This window comes from Cavia porcellus, unplaced genomic scaffold (genome assembly GCF_034190915.1).
Source record: "Cavia porcellus strain 051 isolate PalLab524CR breed Dunkin Hartley unplaced genomic scaffold, mCavPor4.1 scaffold_38, whole genome shotgun sequence".
NCBI lineage: Eukaryota > Metazoa > Chordata > Mammalia > Rodentia > Caviidae > Cavia > Cavia porcellus.
Window position 1 is genome coordinate 8274280 of NW_026947521.1, and position 13700 is coordinate 8287979.

Below are 13700 nucleotides of genomic sequence, written 5' to 3' on the forward strand. Positions count from 1 at the left end.
CACTCAGATGTGGGTCCGCCCGGCCTTCTCTCTGGGGATTCCCTCACCCCTCACAGCACTGCACCCCACCTTGGCGGCCCCCTTGAGCTGGTACATGGAAGGGTCGTCGGCAGGCTTGCTGGCAGCCCCTTTGGTAGCACCAATGAGATCGGAGAGGGCCTTGGCCACGTCTTTGATGGCATTGATCAGCACCACCTGGAAGAGAGCACAGAGCCCAGAGGAGGAACTGAGCTGCTGACACCCACGGACACTCAGTGTAGGTTGGGCTGGGATGGGAGCACAAGAGAAAGGGTGGTGCCTCCAGCAGAGGCTGCACAAGACACCCTTGGAGGCTCTGAGGCAGGAACCTGGACCTGAAGCTGCTCTGGGAGAGCTGACACTGAGCCAGACAGGGAACCTGGGTCTAAACACACAGCCTCTTTCAAGCCTCACAGGTGGCAAACACAGGCACAGTGTCAGACTGCACCTCAAGCCACAAAGGACAAAACCCGGACCTTGCGCCTGGCTGCAGGGCCTCCACAGCGGCCCTGGGAATGTAGGTTAGTGCCAAGGCCCCTTGGGTTTAATTCCCCAGCACAGCAGGAAAAAAAGGAAAAAGAAAGGGAAATTTGGGAGTATATGACAAGATAGTGATCCTAGCACATCATGCTGAGAAAGGCGCAGAAGGACAATCCCTGACCATATCCCTGGCACATAAAACAGTCAGCTTGCAGAAGCAGAACAGACTGGTGGGGAAGGGGAGAAGATAGTTTCAACTTTCCAGCCAGTGAGCACAGATTCTGAGCAGGATGATAAGCTGCACTACCAAGGTTTACGGCGATTGCTTGGGACGATCTCAGTCTCTAAAAAAAAACACCACAAAAGTATGTGTGTGTGAGACTGAATACAAGGAAAACCACTGACACCGACTGGTGGGTACACAGGAGCCCAGTTTTTTATTTTACTTCTGTGCCTGAGAAAAATTAATGATTGGATACATTTCTCTATCTAACAGCCTTAAATGCTCCGGGATGAGTCACTTCTCAGCTGTGTGAGGTGAGGAGAGCTTGCTTGGGCTCTGTGATTTCCAACTCCAGGCACTCGGTTCCAACTCCTCCCTCCCCCGCACCCGGGTAAACACACTACTCCGGGCAGGTATTTCTGCAGTGGTCAAGAATCCCACAGGTGACAGATGGAACTGGGAGGTTCTCAAAAAGAAAACAGCAGAAGGGCTACCTGGGGACATGGGGAAGGTTTCCCTGTGAGGCTCGCTGCCCGGGAGGGGGTGGTCTTTCACCCAGCCATGATGGGTGGCTTTCTACCTAGCTCTGTCCACAGACTGATGACTGGGCACAGGTTAGGTGATATGAACTGGAGAGACTGCGGAGAAGGGCAGGAACAGGGTGGTTTCAGGTTTGCATTCCAGGAAAGGGGAGCATCTATTTATTGATGACCTTGGACAGATCATCTGTGTTCATGGGTTGCATAATTTACACAGCGGTGCCTCAGTTCATGAACTGAATTCATTCCACAGTTCTAGAAAGGATGGCTATGGTTATGTCCTTCACCTGATGCAGAGTTCACAACCAAAAACCAAATTTTACCGAATGCTTCTGTTTGCAAATCAGTGTTAGCAAACAGAAGCATTCATGAACTGAGGTACCACTGATATCAAATGCGATCTACAAGGTGCAATCTCTATCAAATCCTCGCGACATCCTTCACAGACCTAGAAAAATAATCCCAAAATTCACATGGAAACCCAAGAGACCCAGAGTAGCCAGTGTAAAAAGAGCAGGGCTTGAGGAACCCCAACATCTAGTTTCAAATCATACCACGAGGCCACAATAACACAGATGGCCTGGTGCTGGCACAAAAATAGAACACAGTAGAGGACACAGAAACAAACCTGTACAATATCGCCATCTAATTCTTGACAAAGGGGCCAAAAGCAAACGTTGGAGAAAAGAGCATCTGGATGCCCTGGAGAAACGGTGCTGCGCAAACTAGACACCCACTTGTGGAAGACTGGAACTAGATTCCTGTCTTTCACTACACAAAACTCAGTTCAAACCAGGTGTGGTGGTGTCCCCCTGTAACTCCAGCACTTGGGAGGCTGAGGCAGGAAGATCTCTATGAGCTTAAGGCCATGGTTGGCTACGTAATGCAGTCAAGCTCAGCCTGAACTACACAGAAAAACCCTGTCCCAAACAGTACACATTAAAACAAAAGAAAAAACGATGTAGGGAAAAAGGTTTCCTTCTGCATTGCCAGTGGGAACAGAAATTAGGACAGCCACTGTGGAAAACAGTGTGAAGATTCCTAAAAACACTAAAACTGTAACTACCATACGACCCAGCTACACACTCCTTGGCATATACCTGAAGGAGCTAAACCAGCATGCTGTGGGGAAACCTGCATACCCTTGGATGCTAGGGCACAACCACAACAGCCAAGCTAAGGAACCAGCCTAGGTGCCCATCCACAGAAAGACAGATAAAGAAATTGTGGTTTACACACACAGCAGAGTATTATTCAGCTGTAAAAAATAACAAGATCATGACACTGACAGGAAGAAGGATGAAACTGGACATTGTTGTGATAAGTGACACAAAGACAAAGACCATTTCCCCTAACACATGGAGTAAAAGAGGGATGGCATGAAAGCAGAAGGCAGATGACTAGTCCACAAAGAAGAGCACAGGTTAGGGTATGGGGATGGAAAAAGTCATTGAAAACATCGTTAGGAGATTGTGATGTCAACATGAATTTGTGGAGTGAAAAGGTAGTTAGTATATTCTGCTAAGTGGAACAGAAGGCTATAAAACAGCTACTGCACTACCAAGTTTTCATTTTCAAAAACGCTCTCACGGTAGAGCAGGAAGAGTTATCTGGAATGGCAGTCACAAGGACGGTATTTTCATCTGGCCTTGGGAGTGAGAGCGGAGCGTGTTTGTGTTTATTTTTTGACTGTGCTATCAGGACTGTTTCTAGGCAGAGGAAATTACAAATTCCTTTTAAGTATGTGAGGAGACAGATACACTAACGAGCTTGATTGTATAATCATTTCACAACAGGTACGCATCTCAAAATGTGATGTTGTACACCTTACATATACACGGTTTTGTCAATGATATGCCATAAAGAAAGAGAGAACAAAAAACTCCTCATCGTCCAAGCGCTCTTTTTAGGCCGGTGCCCAGTGTGTGTGGGGATGTGGAGGATGCACCCTGACTGCACATACCTGGGTCTCGGGGTCATCAGAGCCCAGGCTGGCAGCCCCCAGCTTGACCACCTCGGCGAGCTGGGTGATGGTGGCTGCCGAGGACTGAGCGGCCTGGGCCAGTTTGTCTGGAGTGGACGCAGCCCCAGACACCAGCAGCTTTGTGTCTTCCACCAAGGCCTTGGCTGTCTTCAGGATGTTCTCCCTGAGGGGGGTGGGGTGCAGGGAAGGAGACAAAGGGCCACTCTTACTTCCATATGGTTAGGAAGGGAAGTTGCTCACAGGTGGCTGTGGTGAGCAAGGTGGGGTGCTCTGCCTCCTGTATCAAGGAGCACAAGTCCTCCTCGGAGGTGAAGCTGGGGACACGAGAGGAAGCCCCCCTGGAACGCATGGAGTTGGTAGGGACAGAAAGCCCCACAGAAGACTGGGGGCCTGCGGTGCTGGCTGCAGACCTCAGCCTGATCACATCTGGGACTTCCGCCATGCTCTAGGGTGCCTGAGGGCCACAGAGCGCAGGGAGGACACACAGAACGGGGTGTCGTTTCTGGGGGCTGTATTCTGGGAAGAATGACAGAGCACAAGGGATCCCCTCCTGACCCTGGCACTGGGCAGGAGAGAGGAATGGGGCTCAACAGGTGGTGAAGACTCAGGGTGCCGAGCTATACATACAGAGCCCCAGCACCACCTTCTCAGTGCAGCCGGGAGACAGAGCAGGCTTCAGGACAACGACTGCTGAACATGCCTGCTCCCCACTCCATGCCCTGCTGGGTGGGTGGGGTGCCGGAGGGGCTGCTCCCTGCCACCCAGGGAGTCCTCAAAGCGTTATCATGTGCTGGGGCAGGCTGCTTCTAGGGCCTCCAAGGTCAACCAAAGGGCCTTATTCTGATCCTGTGGCTCACTTTCCCCACCAGTGCATCTCTCCTGCGGCAATCCATACAGACCTCCCGCTTTCTGGTCCCCAGGCAGCCCTCTGCCCCCAACCCCTTCTGCCCCCTTCCCTAGTACCTGTGGTCTGCAAAGGTCTCGCTGTTCTCTGCGTTCAGTGTCCCTGCTGTGGCAAACATGATGGTGGTATCCAGGTCGGCGATGATCCCAGACACAGCAGTGGCAGCTGTGATACATGCTTGGGTCCCCTTGTTTCCAGCCTGGAGAGCTGAGAGCACCAGGGACACCTGTAGATTGGAGGGAATCATGAGGGGAGCCAGAGCTCCAGGGTTCTGGCTCTCTGCAAACTAAATTCTCCCTCCTGGGGTTCACAGCTCAGACCTGAAATCAGCAGCCTTGGTCCAAACACCAGCTTTGCCACCTACAGGCATGTGGCCTTGGGCAAGTGGCTTCGCTCTGTAGTTTCTCCATTGGTACAATGGGGCTATCGTTCTGGTCCTTCAGGATTGATGGGAGAATTCACAATGGGGCCGTGATTCACGTGTCAGTGCCAGGCAGCTCAGAGCCACTGGTGGCACAAGCATGACGGTCCCACCTGGTGGCATGGGACAGTAACATGCGAACCCCTGGTGCTTAAGCCAGTGGTCACGTGTTAAGAAGGAAAACCGATGCGTGGAAGATGCCCAGCAAGGCATTTGTACAGGCCTGTATTCAGGCAAGGGCAGATGCTCATGTTCGTGGGGCTGCTGCAGTGTTTTCAAATCACAATGAGGGGCCAAGGGTTGAGTTCCCGCAGAGTATGTGGTCACTTCCTCCCCCTCTGGTCAGGGGCTTGTGGGGAGCGGCGACTGCTAATTCGCCCCTCCTTTACCTGGCTCTCTCATGGCTAGAGATTCTCCAGTATGGATTCCAGCAGAGCCACAGTGCAGAGTAGACCTACATACCACCACCCAACAGTGACGTACTGACCTGAAGGCCCAGATGGGCAAGGGTCCCCCCACTGTGTCTCACCTCAGAAACGCCTGCTGCCAGCTCCCAGCCCTCTGCCTCTTGGCATAACCCCCTACATCCACTGACACTTGGATAGGCCAGACCTGGCCACCCAGGCCCTTGCTTACAATTCAACCATGTGTGTACTCTGTAGATCATGTAAGTCTTATGCCTTCTACATCCATCAGCTCTACCACCTCTCTCCACATTTACGGGCATTCCCTTCTCAGACATAGTTATCTTTTTACCTGGGTTCTGAGCTTTGAGGTTCCTCCCTGTCCTCCCAGCCAGCCACACACTCATCCTGCAAGATGCACCTGGGTCCCCACTTGGTCACTGACCCTATTCCTTCTCCCAGAGGGACAACTCTGCCAGCTGTCATTCCACAGTGCGTTGTTCTTGTCCCCAGGACACCTATAGTACTGAAGCTAAGGACAGAGGTCAGGGCATCAGCCAGAGGATCTTAGGGGCCAGAAGCTGTGTGCAAATCTGTGTGTGCACACCAGGCACCCTGCACTTGGGTTGGCCAGAGAACAGCCAGTACGGGCTCTATAAATCTATTTCTTGAAAGCTGCCAACCAGGGAATTCACAGCATGAACAAGAGGCGCAGAGTCTGGGCCTTCCCCCACCACTTGGATCTCAGCAGAGGTGGTAAGTGTGGCCAACCAGGAGCAGGACGGGCCACACCCTGAGTCCCTGCCAAGGGCCAAGACCAGCCCACAAGCTGTTTCTTTTCCTTTAAATGCCAGCAGATCTAAGCAGGAAAAGAACAGTGGCACACAGCTGGCCAAGGAATAAGGCCAGCAGTTTCCAGAAAGACCTCTCAGAGGATGGGTGACAGAAGCCAAGAACAAGTGACCAGGTATCTTGGGTATGGGTCAGACCCCCTTCACCAGGGCGAAAGGAGAGAGTCCAGAAATAACGTCCTACCCATGGGGAAGGGTGTGCAGGTCAGCAGGTGTTTACTAAGCACCCAGCGGTCACTACATAGCACACACAGGTAGATGAGCCCAGGGCTCATGGTGGGGGGGGCACACCCTACACCAGCGAGAAGGTGCGGAGGGTGTGAGGCAAGCACTCCAGGTGCAGGTGGGAGGCAGAAGCAGATGGGGGCGGAGCGAGATATGGCAAAAATACTGGTTAAGAACTGACTTCCTTCCTGTCTTTGGCCCCTTGCCGAGTGTCCTTGATTAGGGGCCACCTCTAGCTCAGGAGACCACGCTGCCCAGCCACAGCATGCAGCCTGGACTCCCCAAACTGTTCCACTGCAACCCTTGCTGCAAGTGGTCAACATGGACTGGGGGGGGGAGCAACTTCCACAACAGGGCAGGGAAAAGGCCTTCCTCAAGCTGATAGATTTATTTCCTCATCCTGTGGAGGCCAGAGTGGCTGGACAGCCCTGTGGGCTGTGGGAGGGGGCACCGGACAGAGCAGCGCCTGTGGGTGGCTTCCAGGCGGGCTCCCGCTGGCCTGCTCTGCAGTCTAGTGGCCAAGTTTCTGAACAGTGCAGAGCTCTGTGCACTGCGCGCTGTGGGAAGAGGGCAGAGCCGCTGGAGCATGGACACATTGGCCTGTGCCTTGCACAGCCTGCAGAAAAGCTCTGCTGGGACACAACCTGGAGTTGTCAGAAAGCCAGAGGGCCACATGGGATCGGGGATGTGTGCAGGGGTACAGCACTTGCCTAACATGCATAAGGTCCTGGGTTCGATCCCCGGCACCACAAAAAAAAATACTGCCAGAGAATAAAAGAACTATGGGGCATGAAAGGACCTTAATCAGAGAGTTTACTGGAAGAGTTCTAGAGGACAGGTTACAGCAAACAGTGGATAGAGTGTATGTATTCAGCGCTGTGCTACCCACCCAGCACAGTGCCAGGCACAGTGAGCATATCGCTGTTTAACCTTCACAAACCCGTGAGTTGGCAACTGCCAACCTGTATGCTGATGGGGAAAGTAAAGTAACCGTGCTAAGCTCTCAGAGCCTGGCTTGCTACATGAGACAATTCTCTCGACACGTGGTGCCCTTCGAGTCACCAGATGGGGTGCAAAGTGCCTGCTCTCCACACAGGTGCCATATGGCTGCCTGAGGTCACTCAGCCCTGCCTGGCTTCACTGTGTGACTGTACATGGAGAGGCTGCACTGTCCTTCTGACTTGGTCCTCGGCACCCAGGGGCCTCCTGAGGAGGAACAGGGGGACCCAGCATGGGGGTCCCAGCCTGGGGTCTGTCTGTGGGCCGAGCCCTTTGAGAAGGTGGGGTACCAGCTCGTGGCCTCCTCAGATAGCCCACCAGGCTCTCCATTCCTCAGGCTTTGGGATCCTTGAGCTCCCTGGGGCGCCTTTCCCTGGGCAGAGCCCAGCTGGATTCACTCTGGCTTAGTCTCCTGCCTTTGAATCCCATCCCAGCAGTCCCTGAGAGCTGCACCCACCGGGGCCCTCCTCACCTTCTCCGTGACGGCGCGTGCACATTCGATCAGCTCCCTCTTGGTGTAGCTGTCGGAGGGGCACACCTGCAGGGCGCCTGCCTTCTGCACCAGGAAGATGCAGCCGTGGCCTAGGTCTTGCACACGTGTGCGGATCTGGAATCCAATCTGCAGAGGCAAAGCCAGCGAGGGAGAGGCAGTGTGACGGGACCCTGCCACTGAGGCCTGCCCTACGTGGAAAATTTTCCCTGCGCCCTATGGGAGCCTGGCTGGGAAAATTCCACTCCCATTAGGAGTCTGTGTTTGGTGAAGTATGGAATTTGGTTGATTTAGCTTCCCCTTTTGAGAGACTATAAATGCCCACAGTCTCCATTTAGGAAGCCTTAGCTCATCGTGCTCGCATAATGTCTTCCTGATGTTTGTAACCTCTTCTGGTATGTATGTATTTCCGATAAGCATGTAACTACAATGGACCCCAAGGGATAATTCTGTTATTCATTCAACAAGTGTTCTTTGAGTCTCTATCAGACAGGTCATGAATTTCACGGACTCCTCTCAACAGCCCTGGAAGGTAATTAGTTCCAAATATAGCTTTAGTATTAATCAGACTTTAAAGCACTCAGAGTCTTACAAAATTAGTACATTTACCAAATAGAATGCCTCCTCCTTCAGCAGAGCAACCATATACAGCATAGGCTTCCTGTCTCCCAAGCTGGGTATGAGGTTGCCTTAAGGAGGTTTTCAGAGCGCAAGGCTCTGCAAGCATACATTCTTTTTATGACCCTGGGTTGTGCGACTGTGAAAGGTGATCTGCCGAGGAAAAGCCATCCACCTCAGATGAGCTGCCAGCTGCCTCCTGGAGGCCTAATAAACCCCACCTCCATGGCGTCAAGGGCACATTCCTCTGGTTCCACTTCACACCAGATTTCATTTGGGCATGATCAATACAGCTGACATACAGAAGGTGCCCTCCAGCCTAGGAAGGCAACTAAAAAGAAAATGAAACTTTAAGTACGAGCTAGCGTGATTTTCAAGAATCTACAACCGGAAATCTTTTTGAGACAGCATCTCTCTATGCAGTTCAGGCTGGCCTTGGCTCACTTTGTATCCCAGGCTGGTTTTGAACTTAAAACAATCGCTGGATCCTCCTGCCTCAGCCTCCTGAGTACTGGAATTATAGGCATGCATCACCATGCCCAGCTTGTGGCTTATTCTTCTAACTACTAAGCACCAGGAATATTTACCAAAAGAGCTTAGGTATGCTGAAGAATGCCTGGCAGGTTGCTATCTTGCCCCTATCATCTCATCAATCAGTTTAAGGAAGTCACTTTGGACAGCAAAGGGAACTATACATGCTCTCTCCTGGTAAATACATACTGCTCTAGGCCCAAAGGACTTCTGAATCCACCTAGTAGAAAACTGAGCTGCTGTTTGGGTGTTTTCTGTATTGTCGCCTGAACACTGTGAAAGCTTTGTGGCCAGGTAGGGCTGTCCCCCTGCCACGACCATGTCACATACAGCCCGAACAGCATCCCTGTATCCGACCCACAACAGCACAGCTTTGCAAACAGTCTGGACCACTGCAGCAGGAAGGAAGGCTGCTAGTGGGGAGGGACAGGTGTCCAGCTGGCCCGCAGGGCTGTCACACCACTCAAACACATCTGTTCGCATGGTCGTCGGCTTAAAACCAAGGTGAAGATGAAGCCAGAGGAGCCATTAAAATCTTAAACTCAGTTTAGCTCTAGAAGCTCCTCTACAGCCCAGAGCTCTGAAGTCCAGGGGAGCATAGACCCTGGCAGGATGAAGGCTGCAGCTACACTGAAGCTGGGGGAGAAGAGGTGGGAGACACAGTCACAGAATTTCAAATGACAAAGTCCTTACCAGTTCAAGCTGGCTAAAGTGACTGCAATAAACATGAACTTAAGTTTTGTGGTCTTGTGGGATTTTGCTAATCTCCCAGAGCCTGCACTTGCTTATCTGTGGAAAAGGGGAGAAACAATGATTCTTGTGTCACCTGCTGTGCTTGAGGGCAAAGGGGAAGCCCTCAGCACCTGTCCTGTGGTGGGGGCTGAAGTGCTTTTGTACATTTTCCAGGGCAGGGGGATAAAGGGAACTTAAATGAGTGAGGACAACAGAACCAATCTATGCCACCTGCAATTCCACACATTTCTTATGGGACAAAGCACATTTTAGGAAGACTGTGCTCAAACAGATAAGGGATTGGAAAATGCTCAGCCTGTCAGAGCAATGCTAAGGGTCTCAGCAAGTATGACCCAACTTTGTAAGACCTGCAGAGAGATTCAATGTGCAACCAGAGTTTATTATAAAGGAATGCGGCTCAGAGTCTTGGGGTTTTAAATTGGCAGCTTTAGTAAAGCATGACTTGAGCCTCAATTCCCTTCTTGCCCCAATAAAATTACAATGGAGAAAACCATATCCTGGTTTTGTGCCTGGAAGGAAATTAAAAGACTGGCCTTTATGAAGCTTCAGATCTGATTACAACTGCGAGTCTAAGCAAAATGGACCATCCTTTCTTACTGCTGAAAACCAAACAAAATATACAGACTCTTTGTGGACTTGAAAAGCAATTGAATCTGAGACCAGATCCAAGAATACCAGTTGCACGGAGCTTGTGGAAGTTGCAAAGGCTGTACCAGCACCTATCCGACAGATGCTGACAGGAGAAATGGAAGAAAGAAAACTGCATGTACAACATGACCAGCTGTCCTCTCCAACTTCTTACAGTGGGAAGTGTACCTTGGAGGGGAAAGTTTTAGAGATTTCTAGAGTGGACATGAATCTCCTTCAGGGAAAGGGCTGTGGGTTCTTGCCGCTGACTTTTAAAACCCAACATTGATTTTCCTTAGGGACAAAGCTGTAGCCATAAAGATCTTTTGCCCAGAACTTTCATTGAGGAGTTGTGGCTCATAGACATCTCAACATACTTCTTTTCCTTTCTCCTTCCTTCCTTCCTCTCCTTCTCCTCCCCTCCCTTTTTATGTTTCTTTTTTGAAAGAAACTAACCTTGCATTGCAGAGCTGCCATGGGGTTTTAACTTTTTCTGAAAAGTTTTCACAATGATGCTAACAAAGGTTTGAATTTTCGGTGGAAAAATAAGCAGATAAAGACCCTGCTTGATGTTTGAGGGCAGAGCTCTGACTTTTCCTGTAATTGTCCCATCTTGGAAAAGACCACAATGCTGACTCGACACGGCTGCTGGCGGGGCTGCAGGGAAATGAGCCGCTCCTGACTTGTGCTCTGATGTAAATATTTTCACGTGCTATGATGTGGGGCCCTCTTGGGTATACAAACAAGTCCACAGTCTTGGAATGTAAAACTGCAGTGCTTCAGGGATCTCCTAATCTTCTCAGTTTCCCCCCAGATATCTGCCAGGCAACTGCACACAAAGAATTTCCCTTTGCAAGCCGCTGGTAATTTTATACGCTCTCTGGCCCTTCTCACTCCAGGTCACACTAAGCTCATGTCTGGACTGTAAAATACATCTCAAGACGTAAGTGAAAAGAGAAAACCTTAATGAAAATGTCAGCTGGTACAGCACAGGGCCAGTAACCAAAGTAACCTGTTGTGCCTTTAGCTGTACATTTTCTTTCGGGATTGCTTTGGCATTAAGTCTGTATTTTGCCTCAATAGGCAGTAAGAAAATCTGCTGGTTTCACACATGGTGCAGGTAACTCACAGGTGCTCTGATGTAGAGAGGCCCTGCAGAGAACCCAGGCAGGTCAGTATTTACACTAACACAGGTAGATGGGAGTGGATCCCATTTTTAAAGATTCTGTGGAGAGTGATCCAAACCCATTGTGCACTGCAGTCTCTCTGTTTTCAATTCTCCCTTCGAAGCCAAAGGCTTTCTCCCTTTGTCCAGCCAAAGTGGCCTTACTGTAACACAATTTTCCTTCCACATGTTTATGAAATTCAAAATTACATGTCAACAAAATTACATGTCAATAAAATGAATTCTATGTCCAGATAAATTAGGACTGGAATTATAGTGCAGTCTTAATAACGCAAAGAGTCTGTTTTTAAAAAAAGGAAGATGAGCTTGTGTAAAAGAATCAGGAAAATACAGATGTGGATTTCTCACAGCTGTTCTTTCCTGCCAGTAACTTAAAATGCTTATTTACAAACAATTATTCATGCTGCAGCCTAAAACTTAGTCACTCTGAAATCTGAAAACACAGGCACTATTAGAAACTTAACATGCTACATATATATGTATGCAAATACATATATACCACATGTCTGTTCACATGCATTGATACAGCACTTGTTAGAGGTAAGATTTTGGGGTCTTCACTTCTGCAGCATCTCCGGGAATCTTTGTTAAGACATGCTTGGACCTGACTCCCAGGAGAACCTGCAGCGCTGAGGAACCTGAGGACAGTGACTGTCATTACCAGGAGAGGAGCCCACGAGTTATGACCTGGTGTCTTGACAGGCTTGTTCATTTAGGAATGCCTTGAACAGCATTTGTGCTCAATAAACTGCTTGTTGAATTTCACAGAATGTAGTTACTTCTACTATCCTGGGGTTCTTGCAACCTACTCCATCAGTCTGTATTTTACAGTAAGTTTGCTTTCCCCAAAGATCCATGTAGTGACTTGGGTATCAGGGCCCTGCTAGGTGCACACAACGTGGCACCACCAGCCCTCTGGGGCTCCATCCACACTGTATGCCCAGGGACACCTCCATTTTTCAGAGCTGAGAGAGACAACAGCTTCTAGGCAGTGGCCAATGGGCCTCACTGCTGCCCTTTGAAGTCCCCTGTGGGCACAGCTTTGCTGAGGCCAAAGCTACACCGGCTTCAATGGAAAGCCAGTTAGGGGCAGCAGGTAGGGAATGAAGAGGACACCAGGAGAATGGGGATGGGGCCTGGTCAGTTCCCAGGCATCTGCCAGGAACATTCGGGCAAAGCTCGTGTCATGCAAACAGGCTTTTCCTACAAGAGCGCAGTGAATCCCACACTTGGGTCTCCCCACCCTTCTAGGAGGCTGTGGGAAATACAGACATGGCTTAGCGGGTGCGGAGAGGGAGCAGGAAGTGGGAATCCAGTAGCCCCAGGCATGGGCAGGTGAAGAGGATGAAGAGCTGGCAGAAAGGGGCATGGCAAAACATTACCAGCAGAGTCCCTCTGTCTGGCTCTCAGCTAGCCATCCTCAGAAAGGACTTCAGCCTTGAGCCCGACCTGGAGCTGTGGGGTGAACTTGTGGGGAGATGCATGGCACTTGGAGGAAACCTAGTTTTGGTTGCTGGGCTACAGAGAAACCCGGGGATGGGCACCCCTGTGTGTGAGTCTTAACCCAGGGGCCTAAAGGTGGCAGACCTCCTCTGGTTCAGCCGTGGCTGCTGCCATCTGGCCCTGGACAGCCAGGTGCCCATAGTCAGTGGTCATTTGTGAAGCCAGTCCTCCCAGCTCCTCCGGGTTAGTAACCGACTTAGTCATCTGGAGAGAGAAAACAAGCAAGACACAAACACACACAGAAAAAAGCGTGAGAACCACGTGTTAATACTGCTGGAGGCCGAGGGGTCTTGTTCACTTGTAAGCACCTGCTGGAACGAGGCAGGACTGGCATTCCCGGGTACTTGCTGGAGAGGGCAGCTCAGGCAGGGTCCATGCTGTGCTGCACACAACAGGCCCAAGCGTGCACACCCCACGGGGCCCTCTCAGGCCAGTGGCTGAGGCAGGGCCAGTGGGCACGAACATCCGCTCAAAGCCCAGCTCCCAGGGCCTGCTCTGGGGCAAGTGTCCTGTGGAAAGGCTGGTGGAAGTTTCCTAAAACACCACCAGGGGGCATGAGTGAGTACACTGCACACCCTGGGCCAGGCCTGGGGTAGAGCTGGTCTGGTCTGGTCTGGACTGGGCAGGGGCAACTATGCGAGAGAAGACATGAACACAGGGCTGTGATGAAGTTGTGACTGAGACGTGGTAGGGAAGCCAGTGTCTGGAGGAAGCTCAGAGAAAGCATCTTTGCAGTAAATCGGTGCCAAAGCATGATGAGGTTCCAACCAAACACTGCAGCCCAGCCAGGTCCGCCTGTGATCCCGGCACTCTAGGAGGCTGAGGCAGAAGGATCAGAAGTTCTAGCCCAGTGTGGGCCATGTAGCAAGACTGTCTCAAAATAAGAAACAAAAGGGCTGGGGAAGTTGGTCAGTGTGAAGGGGTTCAGTGCCCAGTATCTCTCA

General features: G+C 50.9%; 1 protein-coding gene across 8 annotated transcripts in view; it reads right to left on the reverse strand.

Moving 5' to 3' along the window:
* The window catches only part of Tln2 (talin 2), a 377519-nt gene that overhangs the window by 38579 nt on the left and 325240 nt on the right, over positions 1-13700 (reverse strand). For 6 of the 8 annotated variants that reach the window (XM_023562272.2, XM_023562268.2, XM_063243366.1 and 3 more), the window contains 5 exons: positions 12841-12960; positions 7521-7667; positions 4208-4374; positions 3224-3407; positions 70-195 (listed from right to left, as the gene is read on the reverse strand). In XM_023562272.2, the coding sequence (XP_023418040.1) occupies positions 70-195; positions 3224-3407; positions 4208-4374; positions 7521-7667; positions 12841-12960 (744 nt within the window). The remainder of the gene's footprint in view (positions 1-69; positions 196-3223; positions 3408-4207; positions 4375-7520; positions 7668-12840; positions 12961-13700) is intronic. The other 2 variants (XM_063243368.1, XM_063243367.1) reach the window with 1 other exon arrangement.